This window comes from Salmo salar, chromosome 12, assembly GCF_965601325.2.
Source record: "Salmo salar chromosome 12, fSalSal1, whole genome shotgun sequence".
In the NCBI taxonomy this organism is placed as follows: domain Eukaryota; kingdom Metazoa; phylum Chordata; class Actinopteri; order Salmoniformes; family Salmonidae; genus Salmo; species Salmo salar.
Genome location: NC_138302.1, coordinates 27,779,634 through 27,805,890, shown reverse-complemented (window position 1 = coordinate 27,805,890; position 26,257 = coordinate 27,779,634). Strand labels below are relative to the sequence as shown.

General features: G+C 42.0%; 2 protein-coding genes across 4 annotated transcripts in view; one reads left to right on the top strand and one right to left on the bottom strand.

Annotated features, from left to right (window-relative positions):
* Positions 1–19,036, top strand: part of LOC106564696 (STE20-like serine/threonine-protein kinase) — a 33,167-nt gene extending 14,131 nt beyond the window's left edge. The window contains exons 7-20 of one of the 3 annotated variants that reach the window (XM_014130958.3): positions 160–241; positions 1,679–1,810; positions 2,089–2,979; positions 3,214–3,344; positions 3,731–3,854; positions 4,439–4,618; positions 7,428–7,520; positions 8,158–8,229; positions 9,514–9,643; positions 10,632–10,756; positions 11,377–11,568; positions 13,922–14,047; positions 15,656–15,769; positions 16,206–19,036. In XM_014130958.3, coding sequence (XP_013986433.3) covers positions 160–241; positions 1,679–1,810; positions 2,089–2,979; positions 3,214–3,344; positions 3,731–3,854; positions 4,439–4,618; positions 7,428–7,520; positions 8,158–8,229; positions 9,514–9,643; positions 10,632–10,756; positions 11,377–11,568; positions 13,922–14,047; positions 15,656–15,769; positions 16,206–16,352 — 2,539 coding nt within the window. In that variant the 3' untranslated portion in view covers positions 16,353–19,036. The remainder of the gene's footprint in view (positions 1–159; positions 242–1,678; positions 1,811–2,088; positions 2,980–3,213; positions 3,345–3,730; positions 3,855–4,438; positions 4,619–7,427; positions 7,521–8,157; positions 8,230–9,513; positions 9,644–10,631; positions 10,757–11,376; positions 11,569–13,921; positions 14,048–15,655; positions 15,770–16,205) is intronic. The other 2 variants (XM_045691186.2, XM_014130959.3) reach the window with 2 other exon arrangements.
* Positions 19,037–19,098: 62 nt separating this feature from the next.
* The window catches only part of LOC145859578 (uncharacterized), an 8,133-nt gene continuing 974 nt past the window's right edge, over positions 19,099–26,257 (bottom strand). Inside the window, exons 3-7 of the mRNA XM_082959544.1 lie at positions 24,334–24,489; positions 23,742–23,933; positions 23,268–23,429; positions 21,436–21,516; positions 19,099–19,603 (exon numbers count right to left, since the gene is read on the bottom strand). Of these exons, the coding sequence (XP_082815670.1) occupies positions 19,554–19,603; positions 21,436–21,516; positions 23,268–23,429; positions 23,742–23,933; positions 24,334–24,489 (641 nt within the window). The 3' untranslated portion in view covers positions 19,099–19,553. The remainder of the gene's footprint in view (positions 19,604–21,435; positions 21,517–23,267; positions 23,430–23,741; positions 23,934–24,333; positions 24,490–26,257) is intronic.

Genomic DNA, 26,257 nt, shown 5'->3' with positions numbered 1-26,257 from the left:
CACTAATTCACTCCTCTCTGCACTTGCCATATCTGTTGAGATGGTTCTACCTACTCTAATTTACCGCAATGCCTTTGAGAGGAATACATGACACTGTTTAATTGTAGTCCATTTTCAATGTTGAAGTTATTACAAGTGATCTCCATTCACTCTCTTCAGGTCTCCAGAATTCAGTGATTTCCTAAGAAAGTGTCTCGATAAGAATGTGGACAACAGATGGAATGTGGTACAACTTCTACAGGTAATGGTGACACACCTGTTGCCCCCTTTTGCCCTCACTTTCCCCTTTGTTCCCTCACCCCACCTCCTCTTCTCCTCAGCCCACCTCCTCTCCTCCTCAGCCACCCTCCTCTCCTCCTCACCCCACCTCCTCCTGTTTTTTTTCCCTCACCACCCCCGCCCCCTTGCACAGCACTCCGCCCCAGTCCATCCCACGGCCACCTGTCAAATTAAATACATGGCCATATTGGCCCTGATCATGATCCGATAGCTGCTCAGCCGGTGCATCTAAGGTACATCTGTGTCAGCCAGGTGCCTGGTGTGCTAGCTAGCGCGCTAATGACACTTACTTATCCCCTCTGCGCCTCCGTCAGCACAACAGGCTTTTCTTTCCGAAAGGGTTTAAAGAGCGACCGCCAAGCTAGACAGAATGACTTCCAGCCAGACAGTAAGACGATAAGGCGTACGGAGGACATAAACACACATGAGCTCAGCGTGGGACAGTACAACAGGAGTATCGTTATAAAATACTGAATAGTAGTATACCACCGACGAATTTGTTGATAGCGAAGAAGCTGCATATTCTTAGGCCGGCGATTGATTATGTTCAGCAGGTATCCGGGCAAAAGAAGGATAAGGTAAGACTTTGGTTTTGGTGTTTGGAGAAGGGATGCATTATGACTGCAGTACCTTACAGTATGGAAGACAGTGTGCTTTGTGTATTAATCAGATTGTTTTGAGTTGTTATGAAGATTGTACTTCACATTGTTGACCAAATATACACTGAGTGGACAAAACATTAGGAACACCTTCATAATGTTGAGTTGCACCCCATTTTGCCCTCAGAACAGGCTCAACTCATCGAGGCATGGACTACAAGGTTTAGAAAGTGTTCCACAGGGATGCTGGCCCATGTTGACTAATACTTCCCACAGTTGTCAAGTTGTCTGGATGTCCTTTGAGTGGTGGACCATTCTTGATACACACAGGAAACTGTTGAGTGTGAAAAACCCAGCCGCGTTGCAGTTCTTGACACACTCAAACTGGTGCGCCTGGCACCTTACTATCATACCCCATTCAAAGGCACTTAAATATTTTGTCTTGCCCATTCACCCTCTGAATGGCAGACATACACAATCCATGTCTCAATCCTGTCTCCTCCCCTTCATCGACACTGATTGAAGTGGATTTAACAGGTGACATCAATAAAGGATCACAGCTTTCACCTGGATTCACCAGTCTATGTCATGTTTTGTACACTTAGTGTATTTTTCTTTAAATTGTGTATCTTGATTTGTTTGATGTGTCTCAATTGCACCTCTTTGACTGCGATATTGAAATCGCACAAATATTTTTGTCGTCTTTTCAGATGCAGTGTAAGTAGTACACTTCAAGGGGACATAATAGTCTATATCTAAAAGTGTCCTCAATATTATGCATCTTTTTTTTATCGTTGCAGCATCCATTTTTGAGTACTGTGACAGACAGCAGACCGTTGAGGGAGCTGATCGCTGAAGCAAAGGCTGAGGTTTACGAGGAGATTGAGGAACACAAGGAGGAAGAGGAGGAGGAGGATGGAGAGACACAGCGGGTATGTTACACCACAGACAGCTCAGTTAGAAAAATAACCACATGAAAGAGTGAAACGTTATAGATGGACAGTGTGTATTATTCTGTGGTCTTCATCGTTTATTATAAAGAACAGGCTGCAGTCTGTACTGACTTGACAAAAATAAGGAAAATGTTTGACTATTGGTTAGAAGGATTTATTTAGAATCATTCCCACAGTTCTATTATTTGAAAGCTAATCTAGACATTATCTGTTGATTATTTTAACCTACATTTTGATTTTCATCACCTTTTCTTCAGGGTCACAAACGTGCACCGTCCGATGCCAGTGTTGCCAGCTCGGAGGATGAGAAACTCCCTCAGTCTCCCTCAGCCTCCATCTTGGAGTCTTTACCGGAGAAGGCTGAACCGGTTATCCTAACACCACAGATTGTTGAAAAGGTCCCTGAACCAAGCGTCGTCAAACCAGAGGAGAACCTGGTTGTGGACGCTAGCTTCGTCGAGGAGCCTGCTGTCCCTGCAGAAGTGGAGAAAATGGATGAGACCCTTGTCTCTCCATTTATTGGAACACCAACAGAAGCCAGTGAGAAACCAGTAGAGGTAAAGGAAGAGGATGAGAAGGTTCCAGAAATAACAGAGGTTTCCCCAACAGAACCCAGTGAGATAGCTTCTTCAGAACCAGCTGAGAAATCAGCAGAGCCCCAACCAGAAGAAACCGTTTCCAATGCTGAAGTCACCGTAGCCGACAAGGAGATGGAACAACTGGCCATATCCAATCAAGATGAAAAGGAAGTGGACACAGCTGAGGTCCAGACGAATGAGATCACCGCAGAAGGGTCAGAGGCCAAGGAAGAGCCAACAGAAGACAACATGGAAGTTGAGGAGGAACCAGCCAGCGAGGAGCCTAGCAGGGAAGCAATGGTTACCGTGACAAACCCAGAGGAGACTAAGGTGGAAGACAAACTCACACCTGCATCTCCAGCGGTCTGGAAAGAGGAGGAAGGAGAGAAAGAGAGAGTGGAGTATAAGCCAACTGCAGAGACAGGGACTCCAGTGAAGTCTAAGGATGAGAAGGAGAGGGATTCGGACTCTGGGTGTAGTTCTGCTGCAGATAACGGCAGCACAGACATGAACCTGTCCATCTCCAGCTTCCTGACCAAAACCAAGGAGCCAGGACCCCTCTCCATACAGGTACGGCATCACAATACACTCTCTTTAGAGAATGTCTTTGATCAAATCCATTGGTAATAGCTAAGTAATCCAGTAATAACCCTCATGAATACACCATTATAAATGCTTCATACATTATTATCAGTGTTATAAATGCTTATGAATTGTAATGTTTATAATGACCGCTTTATCCCATGAAGTAGTCCAACTACAGTATATTGATGGTATATTTATTGCCACCATTTTGTTTTTCAGGACACCAAGCGCCAGAAGAAGACACTGAAGAAGACCCGTAGGTTCGTGGTGGATGGAGTCGAGGTTAGCGTGACGACGTCGAAGATCATCACCGACAATGACACCAAGAACGAGGAGATGAGGTTCCTCAGGTAAAGATTAATTTACATGAATTAGCATTTTGAGCATTATGCATTGAAATATATGCCAATACTATGCAAGGATATAATCCATCTCTCCTGCAGTATAAGCTCAAGCTTAGGCTCTAACTGAACGGAATGAACGAGTGAATGTAGCTATTTTAGTATATTGAGTGTTCAAAACATTAGGAACACCTTCCTAATATTGAGTTGCACCCCCTTTTGCCCTCAGTTCATTTGCATATCAAAGTGCTACTGAGTCGCATGCATAGAGATATCTTGTTAGATAATGTTTTCATTGGTCTCTCCTTCTCCATTGCTTTGGGTTGGTTAATCTCCTTTTGGAGAAAAAGATGTTCCTCTCTCATGTTTTTTTCCTCCTCCCCCTCCTCTCCCAGGCGTCAGGAGCTGAGGGAGCTGCGTCTCCTCCAAAAAGAGGAACAGAGGGCCCAGCAGCAGCTCAGCAATAAACTGCAGCAGCAGAAAGAACAGATATACCGCCGCTTCGAACAGGAGACGACCGTGAGTCACTATCCATTTTGTCAAAGCCTCAATGGGAGGTGCTTTGAGACCTATTGAAAGGTACCGTGTAGCACTGTAATTGAATGTAGTGCTGTAGAACTATAATTGCCCATTCGTGACCCTGGCCCCAGTCATACTGTGTCCAACCTAGCACAGTGACACAAGATTGCCTACTGGTGTGGTCACAACCAATCCTGAAGGAGCATGCTAAACCACACATGACAGTGAAACAGTAAGCTGAATTAGCCCAGTAAGACCAGTTAGTCCCTGCCCAGTATTAAAGAGGTATGTCCCGTCTACACCACACCACAGCTTCCATGTGCCTTTTGGTCCTCTTACGTCATTACTTATTTCTGGACTAGGTAAATCCTTCTGTATGTCAGTCAAACTGCCACTCACAGTTTAGACAGAGTTTGAATCCACTAGCCAGCTAGTAAATCCAAGGCAAACTTGATGCCATTGAAATGCCATGGCTTTCTGCAATATTCCAGTCATTCATTGATGACCAGTGTTTGAATACTAGTTCTATTTCTAGTGAAAGTGACGAACTGACACCGAATCAAAATGACATCCTCATGCTACAGAGTAAGAAGCGCCATTACGACCAGGAAGTGGAGAACCTGGAGAGACAGCAGAAGCAGACCATCGAGAGGCTGGAGCAGGAGCACACCAACCGGCTGAGGGACGAGGCCAAGCGCATCAAGGCCGAGCAGGACAAGGAGCTGTCCAAGTTCCAGAACATGCTCAAGAACCGCAAGAAAGAGGTAAGGAAGTAGAGGGCAGTGTGTTAGTGTAGCACGGTATACCCAATCTTTGGTACTTTTTCTATACTAGAACATGAAAAATGGTTCAGTACTTTCGGTTCTTCTGTCAAATGTGTTTCACGTCGTTTACTGATTGAGAGAGGATCAAGTCTGTCTATCAGCACAGCCGGTCCACTTATAGCGCGAGAGCACCGTGCCTGCTTCACTTACCCATTGCTAGCTGTAGCCTGTCCTGAGGAACCGCTGCTCACACTGGGAGTCTGGGCTGCATCATGTTAGCTCCCCTCTCATACTGGCTCTAGTCTGTCCTGAAGAACCACTGCTCACACTGGGAGTCTGGGCTGCATCATGTTATCTCTCCTCAAATGCTGCACAGAAGTTAACACACTTGAATAATGCAACACAGCACGTAGAAATTGTGCAACTGTTAATTACTGTCCGCAAAACAATGTTCATTACAGGCTAGAACACTTTACAATGTAATAAGATAACTTTTTAGCTTCCAGCTTTGTAGGCTAACTTTCCTTGCTAGCTTACAGCTGAAGTTAACATCAATTGCCTACCCTAGTACTTTGTTTGTGATAATAATGCAAACCATAATGCAAAATATGCTGATTTCAAAGCTGATTGTCACCAAAAACCATACAGTCATTGCCAACATTTTTATTAATTCACTTGGTCTCCCTCGCCTCAGGTCTCTCCTGTCTCTGCCACTGTGGTTGAATGACATCATTAAGTGTTAAAAACCCACTGCATACTTTTATAAAATAAGATATTGCTTCTTCTATGCAAATGTTGTTGATCAGTACAATAAAACAAGGCCACAAATGGAAGGGCAATGGATTGTTTTTCATCTGTTACCACATTAAATCAGCCAAAACAAGCATGCACACACTCCCAGGGCCAGATTTAATACAGGTGCTTACAGGGGCTGAATCCTCGGAGCCCAAGCACATAATGGGCCCAAAAGGCAGAGCCATTTTTTAAAATATAAAGGGGGGGGGCTATGATTTCTTAATCCGGCCCTGCACACTCCTATTGAATATGCATTCATCTGTATTGTGAATAGGGCTAGGCTACATCTTGATTTACCATTCAAATAAATGACTCCCATTATGTTATGTATTTTGATTAGTAAAAACGAAGTAAAATTGCATGATTGTATAATTGCTTCATTAACACATACATGGCTATCTGGAGCAAGTGCCATTCTGTACATTTGGCCAATGTGCCTTTTTTAGCCGTGGTATCGTTTTGATATTGAGTATAGTGATGGTATCAAGTAGCATGATACTAATCCTGGTATCGTTATCAAAGTCACATTTTTGGTATCATGACAACAATAGTGTGTGTGTGTGGTATGTGAATGTTGTAACTGATGCTGTAAAGGTGTGGCTGTGTGTGTGCTTGCGGTGTACAGTACATTTGTGGGAAAGAAACATGTTGATCCGTCTTAGATTAGGCTAAGCAGCGATTGGACCCTCTTCGACTGTCTGTGATTTGCAGGATTGTTTTCACTACATTGTCTTGCTGTTACATTTTATATTTTAGTAATTTAGCAGACTCTCTTATCCAGAGCAACTTACAGTCACCTTAAGATAGGTTGGTGAGAATATCACCGTTGTCACCACATATCACCGTTGTCGCAAGTACATTTTCCCTCAGTAAAGAAGCTATCAGCAAAGTCAGTGCTGGTAGAAAAAGACGACAAGGAATAGTTGTCTTTTCAACAACAACAAAACTTATTGAAAGACAAAAATATACTAAGCTACTCTTGCAGAGATGAGTTGTTTTCCCAGACTATCGATGAGCTCTGTTGAACTGGATCACTAAAAGTGGTTTTAATATGCATGATGTACTGTTGAACTGGATCACTAAGAGTCGTTTTAAAATGCATGATGTACTGTTGAACTGGATCGCTAAAAGTGGTTTTAATATGCATGATGTACTGTTGAACTGGATCACTAAAAGTGGTTTTAATATGCATGATGTACTGTTGAACTGGATCACTAAAAGTGGTTTTAAAATGCATGATGTACTGTTGAACTGGATCACTAAAAGTGGTTTTAATATGCATGATGTACTGTTGAACTGGATCACTAAGAGTGGTTTTAATATGCATGATTTACTGTTGAACTGGATCACTAAGAGTGGTTTTAATATGCATGATGTACTGTTGAACTGGATCACTAAAAGAGGTTTTAATATGCATGTATTGGTGACTTCATTACACAAGAAATTCAGAGAACTAGACTTATTTTCAATATCTTACATTTCACAGGGTAGTTAAATCCAGCTGACAAAGATTATATATTCTCAATCTTGTTTGGAAGGGTTTCCCTTGTTTAGCATTGACAGTCATGTGAATGTTTAGATGTTTATCCATGTGCACCCCAGTTCGTCCTCAGTATTAATCCCATAGTGTGCCATCGTAATAGGATAGCCCAATCTACACGACAATCCCATGCCTATTTATAGCAGCTAGCGTTTTACTGACACACCTGTGGTTACAGTAGATCTCTCTCATAGGGTTTATATAACCTGTGTCTAAATCAGTCTGAAACTGTCACTTCTCGTCACCTGATCCCAGATCTGTAGCCTATGTGCTGAATCCAAATGGTTCTGACTAGGCTATCGTCAGAGATGTTGGCTTATGCAGCGCATACATACAAATCTGGCATCAGGCTACTTCTCATAGACTTTGGCTAATGAGTTGAATCACAAATCCATATCAATGCCTTGTTGTTGTGTCTGTGTTGTTTCTGATGTCACTGTCGTGTGTTTGTTTGTGGGCTGCCTCATGCCATAGTTCAAACAGGAAATGCGACTCACGCCCAGACACAAGAGAAAGGCTATCGTGAAAAGGAAAAAAAAGGATATAATCACGACTCCATGTGAAGAGGTAGTTTGTTGTGGAAAACGTCTGGTGTAGCTTTCCTACTTGGACTGTCCCTTCAATGTCAGTCTACAATTCTTCCGTTGACTGCTTTCAAGATCACTGTCATTTAGCCCCTTTGGGAATTTTTGGGCTAGTCTTTTTTCCAAAACTTGTCTTTTGTGAGGTTGGTTTTTGGTCCAAAATAGAGTTTGTGTATGTATTATTCTACAGTAGATAATTTAATTCGAAACATGAATCAAGTAGGCTTACAGTATCTTCCAGCACAAGTTACAGTATAGTCCAACACTATTGATGTGTTTTCTAACAATCCACCCATCTGTGAATCACAGTGGAACACATTGCCTGTATAGTACGGGGGTGTAACAGTGTGTCAGTGTAATGGTTAACTTAGCCAGCAATGTTTATGGATGAGTGGCTGATGATTAGTAGCGTACAATCTGTTCTGGTCTACAATGTGTGGCCCAGGTTACTGTGCTGTATGGAGCATGAGTGCCAGTCTGCTTGTCCACTATTGCCAACTCCTTTTCCCTTACGGTCATACATGATAAGGAGTGTTGGCAGTAATGCAACAGACAGACTGGCGTTCAGGCTACATGTTATGATTTAGTAGCGTATAGGTCTAATCTGTTGTGATCTACAGGGAGTGGCCCAGGGCATGATTCAATCTTTTCAGTTGTCCTCCTGCACTCTCTTCAACGCCCCCATGCAGGATGTAAGTTGTAAGATCCCCCCCCCCCCCCCCCCCTTGGTTTGAAATGTGTCCTCTTCTTGCTCTCTCACATGGCAGTAGATTCACTCACTGACTTTGAGACGGCAGTGTTTATATTGGTGCGTGTGTGTGAGTGGAGTACTTTGTGGGCGTTCTCCTTTCCTTAACACCTGGACTGATCAACATGTGGAGGGCTGGTTTAAAGGGAATGCAGCAGTATTCTATTTTGGGATTTGGCCGACACATTTCTATAGAGGAAATGTCATCAACCCTAAACTTAGCAGTTCAAGTTCAATCAACCTGGAACTTGCAATGAAAAAACAACATTCACAGTGCATTACCCATAAACGAATCAAGTCCGCCAGTCGACGTCCGGTGTTCTACGTTTTCGATGACCCAGCACATCTAGTCCGTCTAGCCTACGTCCTGTCGCCACATTGTTGCCAGCTTCCACAGTGTGGTCCATTAACTCAAGCCATATATATCCCCAGGTAAACTATATATTTTTTATTTTTATGGAAACCATAGTCCAGACCCCATACAGAAGGGTTGGTCTGATTACGCGTCTGTCCTGATTGGGGGGTAACATCAACAAGCTAGACCTGTCTGCCAGCTTCAATACTCTACGGTGACTCTCTCTCGTGCTGTTGGAGTCGACTGGGGGAACTAGAGCAGTTGAGGTGAGGTGAAGACAGTCATTCCAAATTGACGGACAGACACGTGTTGTTTGGCATCGTCAGCCTGTGGTTTTTGTTTGCCGTGCTATTACGGTTGGCTTGAATCTCTATTCTGTTCATCTCTTAAACTGTACCGACACAGTTCTCTTCTGGTGTTTCTTAATTTACTCAAATGACATTGTAGGCCTGGTTTTAGGGCTGTATTGGCAATCTGAGTAAGTGTAACAACTCATCGACTAACTAAGAAATGACACAGTGTCCTGTGACTCCTGGTGTGTTTTGGTTCTGTGAATTTGGTCTCAGTTGACCTACTAATGGCCTTGTCATTTGACTAATATCACTCTCTTTCTCTCTTCTTCTGTCTGGATCACACAGTGTATAGCAGAGGTACTCAACTCCTACCCTAAGAGGTCCAGAGCCTGCTGGTTTTCTGTTCTACCCGATAATGAATTGCAAACACCTGGTGTCCCAGATCTAAATAACTACTCAATTAGAGGGGAACAATGAAGAAAAAAAATGCAGTGGGACTGGCTTGGAAGTCCAGAGTTGAGTTTGAGGGGCATATAGAGATACTTTACTTATCCAGTTGTCTTTCCCTCTTCTTCCTCAGGAGCAGGAGTTCCTGCAGAAACAGCAGCAGGAGCTAGACTGTGCCCTGAAGAAGATCATCCAGCAACACAAACATGAGCTGGCCACCATCGAGAGAGACTGTCTCAACCACAAACAACAGCTCCTCAGAGGTGAAGATGCATCTCTCTGTGTGATACGTAAACTATAGATAGGTACTCAGTCATAGCACCTTTCAGCGGGGAGAAACCTGTCTTAACCACAAACAGAAGATGCATAGCTCTGTGTGAGATGCAAGTAGCACAGATGCATATTGCAGTAGGATAGATACACTGCCTTACAAAGATCATAGTTACCACATAGAAACAGTCTACCCTAGCCACTATCACCAGCATAGTTAAAGGAAATACAGTAAACCTTACTGTTTGTGTGTGAGATGGAAACCGTAAACCCACAGTGACACAGTATATAACTTAAAACAGAAGCTCTACAGAGTTCAACCTAAGGCCCCGTCCGGCCTTGACTCTAATTGAGCAATAAGGCACGAGTAGGTGTGGTTTATGGCCAATATTAAGCACGACGCGACACGGAGTGCCTGGATCCAACCCGTAGCCGTGGTTTATTGGCCATATACCACAAACCCTGAGCTGCCTTATTGCTATTATAAACTGGTTACCAATGTAATTAGAACAGTAAAAATACATGTTTTGTCATACCCGTGGTATATACCACGGCTTTCAGACAATCAGCATTCAGGGTCCGAACCACCCAGTTTATAATACCTTATAATAGCCTACTAACCCTGCCTGGTCAGATTCCAATCATCCCATACACATCAGCTTATAGAAATAGCTCCACAGATAGGTTCACAAGCTGTAGGCCTTGATGACTTGCTGATTGAATGGTATGAACCATGTTCGAAAGGGAAAGAAAATGAACGTCTGAAGGAAGTGTCTCACAAACACATTCCAAGCTAACCAGTTAGTCAAATCTAGTGACATGGTTTTTGGGTGCCAAGATTCATCAACATCAAATACAAAGGAATACAGATGAAAGATCTGATTACAATGGTGGGGTATTGTATCTAATAATAATATGCTGAACTTCCGTGTAATGCAGTGTTTTCTTGTACTGAGTTTCCTTGTACTGTGGTCCTTGCAGCACGGGAAGCAGCAATGTGGGAGCTGGAAGAGCGTCACCTACAGGAGAAACACCAGTTGTTTAAACAACAGCTGAAAGACCAGTACTTCATGCAGAGACACCAGCTGCTTAAGAGACACGAGAAGGTACAGTAAGGCTTCCAGATAGGCAAACAACAGCTGATTCAGGATCAGATCTCATAAGCCTAGTCCTGAACAGAACCATTAGGAGCAAAATAGCTGAACAGGTTGGGGGATAGAGTGAGGCATAATTCTGAATGACTACAAGTTTTGACTCAACATCTTAAATCAGATTGGAAATATGCCTGGGTATATCTGTTTCTGCATTCAACAATGATGCATCATTGTTTTTCTAAATGCGGACTGAGTAACGTTGTGACAACTAAATGGCTAACACTCTGGCAACTAGTCTAATATCTCAAATATCTCATTTCTATGGAAGCTAATGATGTATTTCTGCCCACCTCCCCTCCCTCCCCCTCTCTCTCCCTCCTTCCCTCTCTTCCTCCCTCTCCCTCTTTCCCTCCCTCCCTTTTTCCCTCTCTCTCCCTTCCTCCCTCTCTCCCTCTCTCTCTTCCTCTCCCTCTCTTTCCCTCTCTCTCTTCCTCTCCCTCTCTTTCCCTCTCTCTCTTCCTCTCCCTCTCTTTCCCTCTCTCTCTTCCTCTCCCTCTCTTTTCCTCTCTCTCCCCTCTCTCCCTTCCTCTCCTTCTCTTCCTCCCTCTCTCTCCCTCCCTCTCTCTCTGTAGGAGATGGAGCAGATGCAGCGCTACAACCAGCGTCTGATTGAGGAGATGAAGAACAGGCAGACACAGGAGAGGGCCCGCTTACCCAAGATCCAGCGCAGCGAGGCCAAGACGCGCATGGCCATGTTCAAGAAGAGCCTCCGAATCACTGGGGGCCCCATCACACCTGAGCAGGAGAGGGAGAAGGTCAAACAGGTGAGAGATAATGGTCAAAAAACACATAGCTGAGAATGGAAACCTATGTATTTAGATGTTATTTTCAAAGTATAGTCAAATCAAATCAAATTTTATTGGACACACACATATTTAGCAGACGTTATTGCGGGTGTAGCGAAATGCTTGTGTTCCTAGCTCCGACGGAGCAGTAGTATCTGACAATTCACAACAATACACACACATCTAAAAGTAAAAGTGTGGAATTAGGACGAGCAATGTTGGAGTGGCATTGAATAAATACAGTAGCATAGAATACACTGTATACATATGTGATGAGTGAAGCAGTATGTAAACATTATTAAAGTGACTAGTGTTCCATTATTAAAGTGGCCAGTGATTCCATGTCTATGTATATAGGGCAGCAGCCTCTTTGATGCCGGGTTGAGTAACCAGGTGGTAGCCAGCTAGTGATGGCTATTTAACAGTCTGATGGCCTTGAGATAGAAGCTGTTTTTCAGTCTCTCGGTCCCAGCTTTGATGCACCTGTACTGACCTCGCCTTCTGAATGATAGCGGGGTGAACAGGCCGTGGCTCGGTTGGTAAATGTATGTCCTTGGTGATCTTTTTTGGCCTTCCTGTGACCTCTGGTGGTGTAGGTGTCCTGGAAGGCAGGTAGTTTGCCCCCGGTGATGTGTTGGGCAGGCCGTACCACCCTCTGGAGAGCCCTGCGTTTGCGGGCGGTGCAGTTTCCGTACCAGGCGGTGATACAGCCCGACAGGATGCTCTCAATTGTTTATCTGTAAAAGTTTGTGAGGATCTTAGGGGCCAAGCCAATTTTTTTCAGCCTCCTGAGGTTGAAGTGGCTCTGTTGTGCCTTCTTCTTGGACCATTTTAGATTGTCAGTGATGTTTACGCCGAGGAACTTGAAGCTTTCCACCTTCTCCACTGCGGTTCTGTCTGTGGATAGGGGTGTGCTTCCTCTGCTGTTTCCTGAAGTCAATGATCAGCTCCTTTTTGTTTTGTTGACGTTGAGGGAGAGGTTATTTTCCTGGCACCACTCCACCAGGGTCCTCACCTCCTCTCTGTAGGCTTTCTTGTCATTGTTGGTAATCAGGCCTACTACTGTTGTCATCTGCAAACTTGATGATTGAGTTGGAGGTGTGCGTGGCCACGCAGTCATGGGTGAACAAGGAGTACAGGAGGGGGCTAAGCACGCCCCTGTGTTTTTTCCTACCTTCACCACCTGGGGGCATCCCGTCAGGAAGTCCAGGACCCAGTTGCACAGGGCAGGGTTCAGACCCAGGGCCACAGGCTTAATGATGAGCTTGAAGGGTACTATGGTGTTGAAGGCTGAGCTATAGTCAATGAACTGCATTCTTACATAGGTATTCCTCTTGTCCAGATGGGATAGGGCAGTGTGCTGTTTCGATGGCGATTGCATCATCTGTGGATCTATTGGGGCGGTATGCAAATAGAAGTGGTTCTAGTGTGTCAGGTAAGGTAGAGGTGATATGATCCTTAACTAGCCTCTCAAAGGACTTCATGATGACAGAAGTGAGTGCTACGGGGCGATAGTCATTTAGTTCAGTTATCTTTTCTTTCTTGGGTACAGGGACAATGGTGGACATCTTGAAGCAAGTGGGGACAGCAGACTGGGATAGGGAGAGATTGAATATGTCCGTAAACACTCCAGCCAGCTGGTCTGCACATACTTTGAGGACGCGGCTAGGGATGCCGTCTGAGTCGGCAGTCTTGTGATGGTTAACACGCTTAAATGTTTTACTCACGTCGGACACGGAGAACGAGAGCCCACAGTCCTTGGGAGCGGGCCGCGTCAGTGGCACTGTGTTTTCCTCAAAGCGGGCAAAGAAGGTGTTTAGCTTGTCCGGGAGCAAGACGTCCGGTGTCCGTGATGTGGCTGGTTTTCGCTTTGTAATCCGTGATTGTCTGTAGACCCTGCCACATACTTCTCGTGTATGAGCAGTTGAATTGCGACTCCACTTTATCTCTGTACTGATGTTTTGCTTGTTTGATTGCCTTATGAAGGGAATAACTACACTGTTTCTATTTGACCATATTCCCAGTCACCTTGCCATGGTTAAATGTGGTGGTTCGCGCTTTCAGTTTTGCGCCAATGCTGCCAGCTAATGAGGGATTATAAACATTGCTTTCAGTGGAGAAAGAGGTAAAGTCTCAGAGCTTGTTGATCCAAGTCAAAGGGACTTTCCCAGCCACTGAAGGATTTAGTTGGATTTACAGTACTTTAGGCAATGCTAGGTCAAGCTTGAGACTCCCAGTGCAAATTAAGCATGTATCAAGTTCCAACTGTTATTGGGCCTATTTTAATACTCGTGTGAGTTGAATAACTGAGATGTTTCTGTGTGTTTGACAGTTTGCAGCCCAGGAGGAGAAGAGGCAGAAGAATGAGAGGCTCCACCAGCACCAGAAACATGAGAACCAGATGAGAGACCTGCAACTGCAGTGTGACGCCAACATCAGGGAGCTGCAGCAGTTACAGGTACACTCTCAGAAATAAAGGTGTAGATTTGTTCCTAAAGGGGTACAACTTCTTGTCACTGGGGTGGTACCCTGTAAGGTCCTCCTTTTGTACTTTTAGATATGGGTACATATTTGTACCCAAGTTCATACCTCAGATAGTACCTTTCTCCACAGGTACAAAAGCATGCTTTGTTCCGTTACAGTATATAGTACCATCACAGTGACAAAGCCATTTGATTCCTTGTAAGTGGCAAGAATGGACCTCTACCATAGACCACTTAAACTTGTACAATTTTCCCACTCACGGGTGGCCAAAAATAACTATCTGAAAGCCACTCCCCCCGTGCCAAGCCTCCAATACAATTTCCCAATTTGCCTTTTTGATTGAATTGTAGAGTTACCACCCATGACTGTATTTGTTAGTAACAGAAACATTGTTGTTAAATTCTTTCATTTTCAGTCATGTGGTCTTCACCAAGTGAGTTCCTAAGCAAATATTACCATTAAAATTAAACTCTTTATGACAATACATTACATATCTTATGAGGCCTTATTTTGAAGCCTTACTCTAATACAGTGGCATGAAACTCATGGTTTATAGGCTAAATCAGGCCTGCTTGCAAAGTTCTGGTAACATACCCAAGATTCTGGGAATTTTGGGATATTCTGGTTGAGCATTTCCTCCTTATTCCCTCCTGTTTCCAGGAATCTTCCGACTGTGATTTCTAGAAACCTGGGAAATTTACCATAATTTTGCAAGTCTACCTGCAAGTCATTTTATGCTGGTTTGCAAAGTGATTTGTAATTCCTATTGGAATCCAGACAGAGTTAGGATATCCAACTGTTGGAAATGTATTCACCTGCAACATGCATTCTTAATGACTGCCAGAGTTAGGAACATTTTGAGGAGACTACCTAAGTCTTTTAAATTGGAACAACCATTTCAGTAATGGGAGAAATAAGTCGAACGAACTGATTGGATTAGTTTAGAAACATTTATGTTATTTATCTTTGTGTAGCATATGATTAATCAATCAATGTACATGCAAAAACACATATTAAAAACAATTCTTAAAAAATCTACCTCTAGTAGAGCATGCTGGGAAATATGAAGATAATAATTATGGTACAAATGTGCCTTTTTGGGATACCACCCCAGTGACAAAGTCATTAGTTATTTTTAGGTGACAAGTTAGCATTGTATGGTGGGTATTGAGGGTAAACAAAATACATTTGTCACCTGGGAAATTAACCTTCACATTACTCCTTTTTTGAGTGTGATGATTGTACCTTTTTATATTCATAATAGGGGTTGCAAAAATGTACCATTATACTCTTTCTCTGCACATGTACCCTAAAAGGTACGAAACAGTATCATGTGAGATCATTATGTTTACCTCTGAAGCTACATTATGCGTATTTTGATATTTTTGTACTCCAGGGAACAATACCGTACCCTTATTTCTAAGAGTGTATAGTATAACATATATAGCATGCGCACGCACACATGCATATCAGGGATTCTGTAATTGCACAAGGTGCAATAGAAAACACACACACACACACTTTGATTCATCCGTGATTCAGTACAGCGTGTAACACCCAATGTGTGGGTTGTGTGTTTCAGAACGAGAAGTGCCACATCCTGATAGAGCACGAGACCCAGAAGCTGAAGGAGCTGGATGAGGAGCACAGCCAGGAGCTGAAGGAGTGGAGGGAGAAACTACGACCCAGGAAGAAGGTAACCGTTACACCAGTTAACCCTTGACAGGAAATTATTTCTCTTTCTATTGAATATTTGGCACATATTTTGTTTCGGAGATGGAGATACTTGTAGTTGAAACATATGGTAGCAGGTAGGGTGGGAGGTAGCCAAACGGTTCGAGTGTTGCGCCAGTAACCGAAATCCGCTAGTTTGAATCCCGGAGCTGACAAGGTGAAACACTTGTCCACGTGTCCTTGAGCAAGACACTTAACCCTAATTGCTCCGCTGATAATGCCTGACCCTGACCCCACTCTCTGACGGTGTCTCAGGGGGAATCTCAGGGCGATATGTAAAAAACAAATGCGTATCTGGTACATGTGTAAAACAGTACAAATATAAGCAGCATCCAAATTATTATTATGTAATCTCTTGCTTGTGATCCGCTCACCAACCATTTGTCTGTTGTTCTTAGGCTCTGGAGGAAGAGTTTGCTAGGAAGCTTCAGGAGCAGGAGGTCTTCTTTAAGATGAGTGGAGAGTCAGAGTGCCTTAACCCCTCAGCCCAGAGCCGCATCTCCAAGTTCTACCCCATCCCCAGTGTCCACTCCACTGGCTTCTAGGGGTTAACCCATTCATGTCACTAAGGATGGACATAAACATATATCCACACCCACATATTGAAGGCACACACAATTAATATATAAACACACTCCGGATGGATACACACACACATACAAATAGACTGGTGAGCACGCACACACACACACACAGACAGACAGACAGACTAATAAAACTGAGCCTCTGCTGCCTTGCCCCATCTCCACTGATGACAATCAGGGGGACGAAGGGGTGATATCTTCGAGGGGGGTGTGTACCCCTCTATCGGTTTCTGGACGAGGATGGGACAGTAGCCCTCAAGCTACAGACTGTGTTAATCATGAAGACCTTTTTAATGGTGATCTGTTATATATAATTTACCCCTTTTTCATTGTATAGGGTCGTGTTCAGTCGGGCACACCATAGCAAGAATTAGAATTTGTGTTTTTAGTACCTCCCCGTTTCAATCCATTTCAAATCATTTTCCACTGACTGAAAAAAAAAAAAAAGTTTTATTTCTTATAGCTTCCTCTTTTGAAATTAGTTACGAAGGAGATTCTTGACATTATGCATTTTCAAATTTGATATTTTGGCACTCTGTTCCTCAAATCCTTGCCTCCAAGTCACTAAAGTGTCTCAGGCAGATTTAATTTTTCATTGCTGATTCTTTTTCATTTGTGAATATTTTTTTTCTTTCTTGAAGAATCTAGTGCCTGTATACTTTTATTTCAATGGACTGGCTTTTCAAATTTAAGCTTCCTCTGAAAAAAAAACTATTGCTGCTCGATTTTTATACCATTAGTTATTTGCACTAAATCAGGCCTGCCCAACCCTCTTCCTGTAGATCTCCAGTCCTGTAGGTTTTCAGTCCAACCCTAATTAAGCATATCTGATTCAGCTAGTTAAGGTCTTGTTGAGCAGCTAATTAGTAGAATCAGGTGTGTTAAATTAGGGTTGGACTGAAAACCCACAGGATGGTAGAGCTCCAGGAAGAGGGTTGGGTAGCCCTGCACTAAATAAAAAGGATGAAGTAACATTTTGTACCACTGAAGTCCAATATAAGGAACTTATATATTCAATATCTATGGTGATGTTTGAGAGAGCTAATTATATGATAAGAATGTACTTTTGGTAAAGGATGAACAGCACATTTTTTTATAATGAATCTTGACAAAGGCACGATATATTTTATATGCAATCACACATATCTTAACAAGATATTGAATTTAGTTTCCAATGGACTTGGGAGTGACTGCCTGAAGTTGTGCATGGATTTCGATACAAGCTTGACTTCTTATGTTATAATTATGGTAATTTTTTGGAGCTTATTAATAACAGTTTGGGATTTATATCTTTATGTCAGAAATGGTTCCTTTCTTCTAGCCTGGAATCCAAACTGAATCACTACTTTCACTTTTTTTTTTTTTTTTCAACATTTGTGAAAAGGTTGAGATTCCCAGGCTAGTATCTTTCTTCAGGTTTCATGAGCATGCCTTTCATCTTCAGCACAACTCTTGAGATTTGTTTCTCTCTTTTTGTAATTTGGCGTAGTCGATGAGTGGCCATTTTGTTTTAGCATATCAAGGAGGGGGTATTAAAATTATGTTTTTTTATGTATCCAGACAGAGACAAGGTTTTCACTGTGGTTGCTCAAATGGCGTTGTTATATAATTCGATAGAAATCTGTGAGGTCCTATATGAAGGTCTGTTTTGTTAGAATTTCATGCAAATGTTTGATATGTCTATTGTTTATAAAATTGCCTCCCATTAATAAGGTATTATTACATTACCATATTCATCAGTTGACCTGCATGGCTTTTGGGTTTGTTTGTAAGGAAATTATGATACTGTTTTATTGTCATTCATACTAGCTAATAGCCTTAGTGTTTTCAACAAAATGTATGAAGATACGGTATTCATGTTGTGGCTCTCTGTGTAGTTATTTTAATCAGACTTAGTCCCGCCCCAAGTGATCTTTATATTCGTATAGTCAAATGTTTTGTTCGTTACTTATTTAATCTAAGGATAATGAATATGACGTTATCATGAGTTTAACAGTTTTGATAACATTTTCAGAACTACAGTTTTAGCTTATTTTATCATAGATATGCATGATTTACTCTAAAGTGGTGGTAGCTTATAACCTTCAATACAGTTTAAAATCATTTGTTAAAAAGGAACTGTTGGACCTGACCGGTTTAGGCCATCATGACTTCTGATTGGTCCATTTGTCATCTCACCTTTTTTTGATTGGCTGCAGGAACAACAATCAGTCGATGCTATTTTATAATTGGTCTGTAATAGTGGCAAACAAAAACAAAACATCATACACAATGAAGGAGTGCTGTGCACCTTACACAAAATGAAGATACTCTGCCAGTAGTTATTTATGTGAAAATGTATCTTTACTACAGTATAGTATTGTAGTTTCCTCAATTGTCAAATAGTTCATTTAAAGTCAGAAATTTAAGCTGAATTGAAAATATAATTAAATACCAATCATGTCAATATGTGTTATGTTATTAGTGTCATGATTTCCTTCTGATTTTTCAAATTGTATCATGATTGATTTCAGAATGTTGTTTGAAATTGAACAACCATGAAAAAATAATGTGCATTTTTAAGACAAGTTTACATTATAGTTTATAGAATGCCTATGTACTGTAGATTTGCATTGTTCTGTAAATAAACAATTTCCTCTATACAATATCGTGTACCTGTTTGTTTCTTCAGTGAGTCTATAACAACAATGTGAACCTTACGTTCCACTTTGATTAAATAACTTAAACAAAGCTTTATTTTTATAAAGTGATACCAGTACATTCAAAGGAGAGTTTGACAATGGTTTTAGTTTCGTTCGATATGAAATGTTTTTCCTCAAGTACAATAACGATAATAGTACAAAAGCTATTGAATAAAAATAGCACACCCTGTTCTATTTTTCAACACATAGTCAAACTATTCCTGCTATCAACATGCAAGGAGGTGAATTACTCCAGATCAAACACTATAGTAAAAATAGATCATAAAGACATCTTTGACACAACACAATACATCAGCGCATGGAATACTGTCCTATTCAACAGTTTCTCCTATAGAAAACGATATATTTACATCAGTAATGTCTCCAAGGCATTAGGCCCCAGAATGTATGCTCATGAGTCATGACATATTTCATAGGACTTTCATTCACCTTTAATGAGTATTTATCAATCATTTGTTTCTCAAACACCAACATTCCTCTTTCTTCTGTTGGTCACAAGTGTGTATTCTCCTGTGGAAAAATTTAAAATCTTAATGAAACCATATCTCTTTTGCACAACTAGGTCAAATCAACACATCATGCATCGCAGGGACACTTGTATTGATGGTACTATCATGATAGAATTACATATAGTATCCCTAGAATGGATCCTACTGTAGCATCATGCTTAAGTATGTTGGTAAGGTTGAATAGGTTCTCTGTGATAATCATGATGTACCTTTCTCCCCCTTTCCCCCCCTTTTCCACTCCAGACCAGGGAGGCCTGTCCTTCCTGGGATGCCATCCAGTCCTAGTTTACCAGAATTCAGAGTGAAAGTGTCACAATGGGACTGATTTTATGACTTTGTCTCGCCTGAGTAGCTTAAAACTTCTTGGTGACGGGGCAGTATTCGGAAATTCAGATGAATAACGTGCCCAAATTAAACTGCCTGCTACTCGGGCCCAGAAGATAGGATATGCATATTATTAGTAGATTTGGATAGAAAACACTCAGAAGTTTCTAAAATTGTTTGAATGATCTCTGTGAGTATAACAGAACTCATATGGCAGGCAAAAACCTGAGAAAGAATCCAACCAGGAAGTGGTTTGTAGTTTTTCAAGTGATTGCCTATCCAAACTACAGTGTCTGTGGGGTCATTTTGCACTTCCTAAGGCTTCCACTAGATGTCAACAGTCTTTAGAACCTTGTTTCATGCTACTGGGGAGAGAATAAGAGCTGTGGACTGCCTGAGACCAATGAGTTGTTTACTGCGCGGTCACGCAGGTGCGCCGTTCCTTCTTTTTCCTCTGTAATGAATACGCTATTGTCCGGTTGGAATATTATCGAAGATTTATTTAAAAAAGACCCTAAGGATTGATTGTAAACATCTTTTTGACTTTTCGTCTTGGGTTTTGCGCTCGCGCATTATGCCTTTGGAATAGTGATCTGAACACGCGAACAAAACGGAAGTATTTGGACATAAATATGGAGTTTATCGAACAAAACGAACATTTCTTGTGGAAGTGGGAGTCCTGGGAGTGCATTCCGACGAAGATCAGCAAAGGTAAGTGAAGATTTATAATACTATTTCTGAGTTTTGTTGACTCCAGAACTTGGCGGGTAACTGTATAGCTTGCTTTGATGGCTGAGCTCTGTACTCAGAATATTGAACAATGTGCTTTTGCCATAAAGCTATTTTGAAATTTAACACAGCAGTTGCATTAAGGAGAAGTGTATCTATAATTCTTTCAATAACTGTTGTAAATTTTATCAACGTTTATGATGAGTATTTTTGTAAATTGATGTGCTCATTCACCAGAAGTTTTGGGAGGCAAAACATCACGCGCCAATGTAAAATGGGGTTTTTGGATATAAATATGAACTTTATCAAACAAACATACATGTATTGTGTAACATTGAGTCCTGGGAGTGTCATCTGATGAAGATCATCAAAGGATAGTGATTCATTTTAGCTGTATTTCTGGTTTTTGTGACGCCTTTCCTTGCTTGGAAAATGGCTGTGTGGTTTTTCTTGTCTCGGCGCTGTCCTAACATAATCTAATGTTATGCTTTCGCCGTAATGCCTTTTTGAAATCGGACAATGTGGTTGGATTAACGAGAAGTGTATCTTTAAAATGGGATATAATAGTTGTATGTTTGAGAAATTTGGATTATGAGATTTTTGTTGTTTTGAATTTGCCGCCCTGCTATTTCACTGGCTGTTGACTAGTGTGTCCTGCGGGTGGGACGCTAGTGTCCCACATGTCCCAGAGAGGTTTTAATACAAGGGTTTACAAAGATCTGGAAAATAATCAAGAGTGCAACTCTAAAGATTTAAAAAGCATAATGGTTCAAAATGTACCTCTCTCGCCTTTGTGACCTGTATGTCCTATGTCCCCTTTCTGTCCTGGCCTTCCAGGGGGTCCCACAATGTTTCCATGGGCTATGGAGGATACATAAGGTTATTTCATATAAAGTTAAAGCTGCAATCAGCATTTTGGCGAAGCCCCACCAATGTTCAATCGTGACAAATTGGAACTGTTCTTAATTAAAATGTATAATGTGAAATAAAGTACCAGTCAAAGGTTTGGACACACCTACTCATTCAAGGGTTTTTCTTTATTTGTACTATTTTCTACATTGTAGAATAATAGTGAAGATATCAAAACTATGAAATTACACATGTAGTGTACTGTAGTAAACAAAAAAAAGTGTTATTTATTTTATATTTGAGATTCTTCAAATAACCATCCTTTGCCTTGATGACAGCTTGACACACTCTAGGCATTCTCTCAACCAGCTTCACGAGGGAGTCACCTGGAATGTATTTCAATTAATTGGTGTGCCTTGTTAAAAGTTAATTTGTGTAATTTCTTTCCTTCTTAATGTGTTTGACTCAATCAGTTGTGTTGTGACAAGGTAGGGGTGGTATACAGAAGATAGCCCTATTTGGTAAAAGACCAAGTCCATATTATGTCAACAGCTCACATAAGCAAAGAGAAATGACTGTCCATCATTGCTTTAACACATGAAGGTCAGTCAATCCGGAAAATTTCAAGAACTTTGAAAGTTTCTTCAAGTGCAGTCGCAAAAAGCATCTAGTGCTATGATGAAACTGCCTCTCATGAGGACCGCCACAGGAAAGGAAGACCCAGAGATACCTCTGCTGCAGAAGACAAGTTCATTAGAGTTAACAGCCTCGGAAATCTGCAATTAACTGCACCTCTGATTGCTGCCCAAATAAATGCTTCAAGTAACAGACACATCTCAACATCAACTGTTCAGAGGAGACTGCGTGAATCAGTCCTTCATGGTGAAATTGCTGCAAAGAAACCAATACTAAAGGATACCAATAAGAAGAAGAGACTTGCTTGGGCCAAGAAACACGAGCGATGGACATTATACCGGTGGAAATATGTCCTTTGGTCTGATGAGTCCAAATTTGCGATTTTTGGTTCCAAACGCTGTGTCTTTGTGAGATGAACAATAAGTGAACGGATGATCTCCGCATGTGTGGTTCCCACCGTGAAGAATGGAAAAGTAGGTGTGATGGTGTGGGGTTGCTTTGCTGGTGACACTGTCTGTGATTTATTTAGAATTCAAGGCACACTCAACCAGCATGGCTACCACATCATTCTGCAGCGATACCCCATCCTATCTGGATTGTGTTTAGTGGGACTATCATTTGTTTTTCAACAGGACAATGACCCAAAACACACCTCCAGGCTGTCTAAGGGCTATTTGACTAAGAAGGAGAGTGATGGAGTGCTGCATCAGATGACCTGGACTCCACAATCACCCGTCCTCAACCCAATTGAGATGGTTTGGGATGAGATGGACTGCAGAGTTGAGGAAAAGCAGCCAAGTGCTCAGCATATGTGGGAACTCCTTCAAGACTGTTGGAAAAGCATTCCAGGTGAAGCTGGTTGAGAGAATGCCAAGAGTGTGCAAAGCTGTCATCAAGGCATAAGGTGGCTACTTTCAAGAATCTAAAATATATTTTGATTTGTTTAACACTTTTTTGGTTACTACATGATTTCATATGTGTTATTTCATCGTTTTGATGTCTTCACTATTATTCTACAGTGTAGAAAATAGTAAAAATAAAGAAAAACCCTTAGGCGTGTAGGTGTGTCTAAACCTTTGACTGGTACTGTACGTTAATGAATTGCATTTATACTGTATTATTGTCACCTCTGATGTATTCCATAAGGTCAGTGACGTTACAATGGGAACCAAACACACGGCTGAATCCTGGCGCACCAGGAGGGCCAGGGGGTCCTGGGGGTCCTTGAACAACCTGTGACTTCTCCAGCTGAGACCGGTTCTCAACCACGTCCCTCAACAGACCATGGTCTACGGGATGGGAAACAATCAAGATCAGAAATAGCGTATGCATTTACATCCAATGACCAGCAAAAGTAGGACTCTTAATTCATTGTCGATGGTCACTATTTTTACTTATCAACATGTGTGTCCCATTGGCATAGAAATTTAATTACTAGAACTGGCATCCCAATTCAAGTCAATGTGCCATTCCTTTGATCCATTGTCAATGGAAACAAATAAGCTTTGAAGAATTGCATTTAAATGTTGTTAAATGTGTCTAGCTCTGAAAAGCACATTGTAGCACTGCGATGACAGTATTGGATATTCAGTTTCACTTACACTTGATGTAGTCAGTCACTCGAACCGCTATATTGGAAAAGTCTGTCTCAGTCTCAGCCAGCCTTCTTCCCTCGCTGTTCCTGTGGTCGAAGGCGTGGCTGTACCCAGAGTTACCCTGCTCTCCCTTGTGTCCCTGGGGTCCAGGGGGACCTGGGGGGCCTGGGGGCCCAAACATTCGCCCTCTTAGACCACCTGGTGAGGATAATACAATATGCCAGTTACACCCACTGATACCCACTGATCTGGGGCAGTAACTCAATGCCAAGGGTAAATTATTGCTTTGAAATGAATGGGAGTCTGTAAAATCCCCTATCAATGTCTATTTTTCTTTTTAATAAGTAACCTTTTTATCATGGGAAGGACATCCATGAAGTGATGTAATTAGGGTAACCTATTGTACAGGCTCAATGCATTTCAAGTAATCTATTAACTTTTATTTCCTGGTTTTAGACCTACAAGGTGGATAATGGAAAACAAAGAATTTCTGTACTGTTGTAACTCTAGGAGTCTTTGGATAGTATTGTAATACCATATCATTATCCACTTAGTAGAAAAGCATTTATGAAACCCTTATTGATTTTACCATACTCACTCTGTATGTAGTCCTTGACCTCCTCCAGCCTGTATCCAGAGCCGCTGTAGGGGGCCTGTCCTGAAGGACCGGTGGGACCTTGAGGGCCAGCAGGGCCTGGGACACCAGGTGGACCCGGAGGCCCCTGAGCGCCCAAGGCACCTCTGTATTCAGAATCTAGAAAGGATAGGCAGAACTGACATCAGTCAAACTGTTAATAGGAATAAATATACAGACTGTCCAGTAAGTCATTCTGGCTCTAGACCTACAGTGCATTCGAAAAGTATTCAGATCCCTTGACTTTGTTACGTTATAGTCTTATTCTAAAATGGATTAAATATTTAAAAAAATCTCATCAATCTACACACAATACCCCACAATGACAATGAGAACAGATTTTTAAAAATGTGTGCAAATTTATTACAAATATAAAAAACAGAAATACCTTATTTACATACAGTAAGTATTCAGACCCTTTGCTGTGAGACTCGAAATTGAGCTCAGGTTTATGCTGTTTCCATTGATCATCCTTGAGATATTTCTACAACTTAATTGAGGTCCACCTGTGGTAAATTCAATTGATTGGACATGATTTGGAAAGGCACACACCTGTCTAAATAAGGTGTCACAATTGACAGTGCATGTCAGAGCAAAAACCAAGCCATGAGGTCAAAGGAATTGTCTGTAAAGCTCAGAGACAGGATTGTGTCGAGGCACAGATCTGGGGAACGGTAAAAAAAATTCTGCAGCATTGAAGGTCCCCAAGAACACAGTGGCCTCCATCGTTCTAAAATGGAAGAAGTTAGAACCACCAAGACTCTTCCTACAGCTGGCCGCACAGCCAAACTGAGCAATCAGGGGAGAAGGGCCTTGGTCAGGGATGTGACCAAGAACCCAATGGCCACTCTGACGGACCTCCAGAGTTCCTCTGTGGAGATGAGAGAACCTTCCAGAAGGACTGAGGAGTGACTTCCAGAACGATCTCTGCAGCACTGCACCAATCAGGCCTTTATGGTAGAGTGGCCAGACGGAAGTCACTCCTCAGTAAAAGGCACATGACAGCCCGCTTGGAGTTTGCCAAAGGGCACCTAAAGGACTCTCAGACCATGAGAAACAAGATCCTCTAGTTTGATGAAATCAAGATTGAACTCTTTGGCCTGAATGCCAAGAGTCACATCTGGAGGAAACCTGGCACCATGGTACTGGCAACATCATGTTGTGGGTATGTTTTTCAATGGCAGGGACAGGGAGGCTAGTCAGGGTCAAGGGAAAGAACGGAGCAAAGTACAGAAATATCATTGGGGCGGCAGGCAGCTTAGAGGTTAAAACCTTCTCCAGGACCTCAGACTGGGGTGAAGGTTCACCTTCCAACAGGACAACAACCCTAAGCACGCAGCCAAGACAACGCAGGAGTGGTTTTGGGACAAGTCTCTGAATGTCCTGGAGTGGCCCAGCCAGAGCTTGGGCTTGAACCCAATTGAACATCTTTGGAGAGACCTGAAAATTGCTGTGCAGCTCTGCTCCCCATCCAACCTGACAGAGCTTGAGAGGATCTGCAGAGAAGAAAGGGAGAAACTTCCCAAATAAAGGTGTGTCAAGCTTGGGGTGGCAGATAGCCTAGTGGTTAGAGCGTTGGACTAGTAACCGGAAGGTTGCAAGATCAAATCCCTGAGCTGACAAGGTAAACATATGTTGTTCTACCCCTGAACAAGGCAGTTAACCCACTGTTCCTAGGCTGTCATTGAAAATAAGAATTTGTTCTTAACTCACTTGCCTAGTTAAATAAAGGTAAAATAAATACCCAAGAAGACTTGAGCCTGTAGTCGCTACCAAAGGTGCTTCAACAAAGTATGAGTAAAGGTTCTGAATACTTATGTAAATGTGATATTTCAGGTTTTTATTTGTAATAAATTAGCAAAAATGTCGAAACTATTTTTTCTTTGTC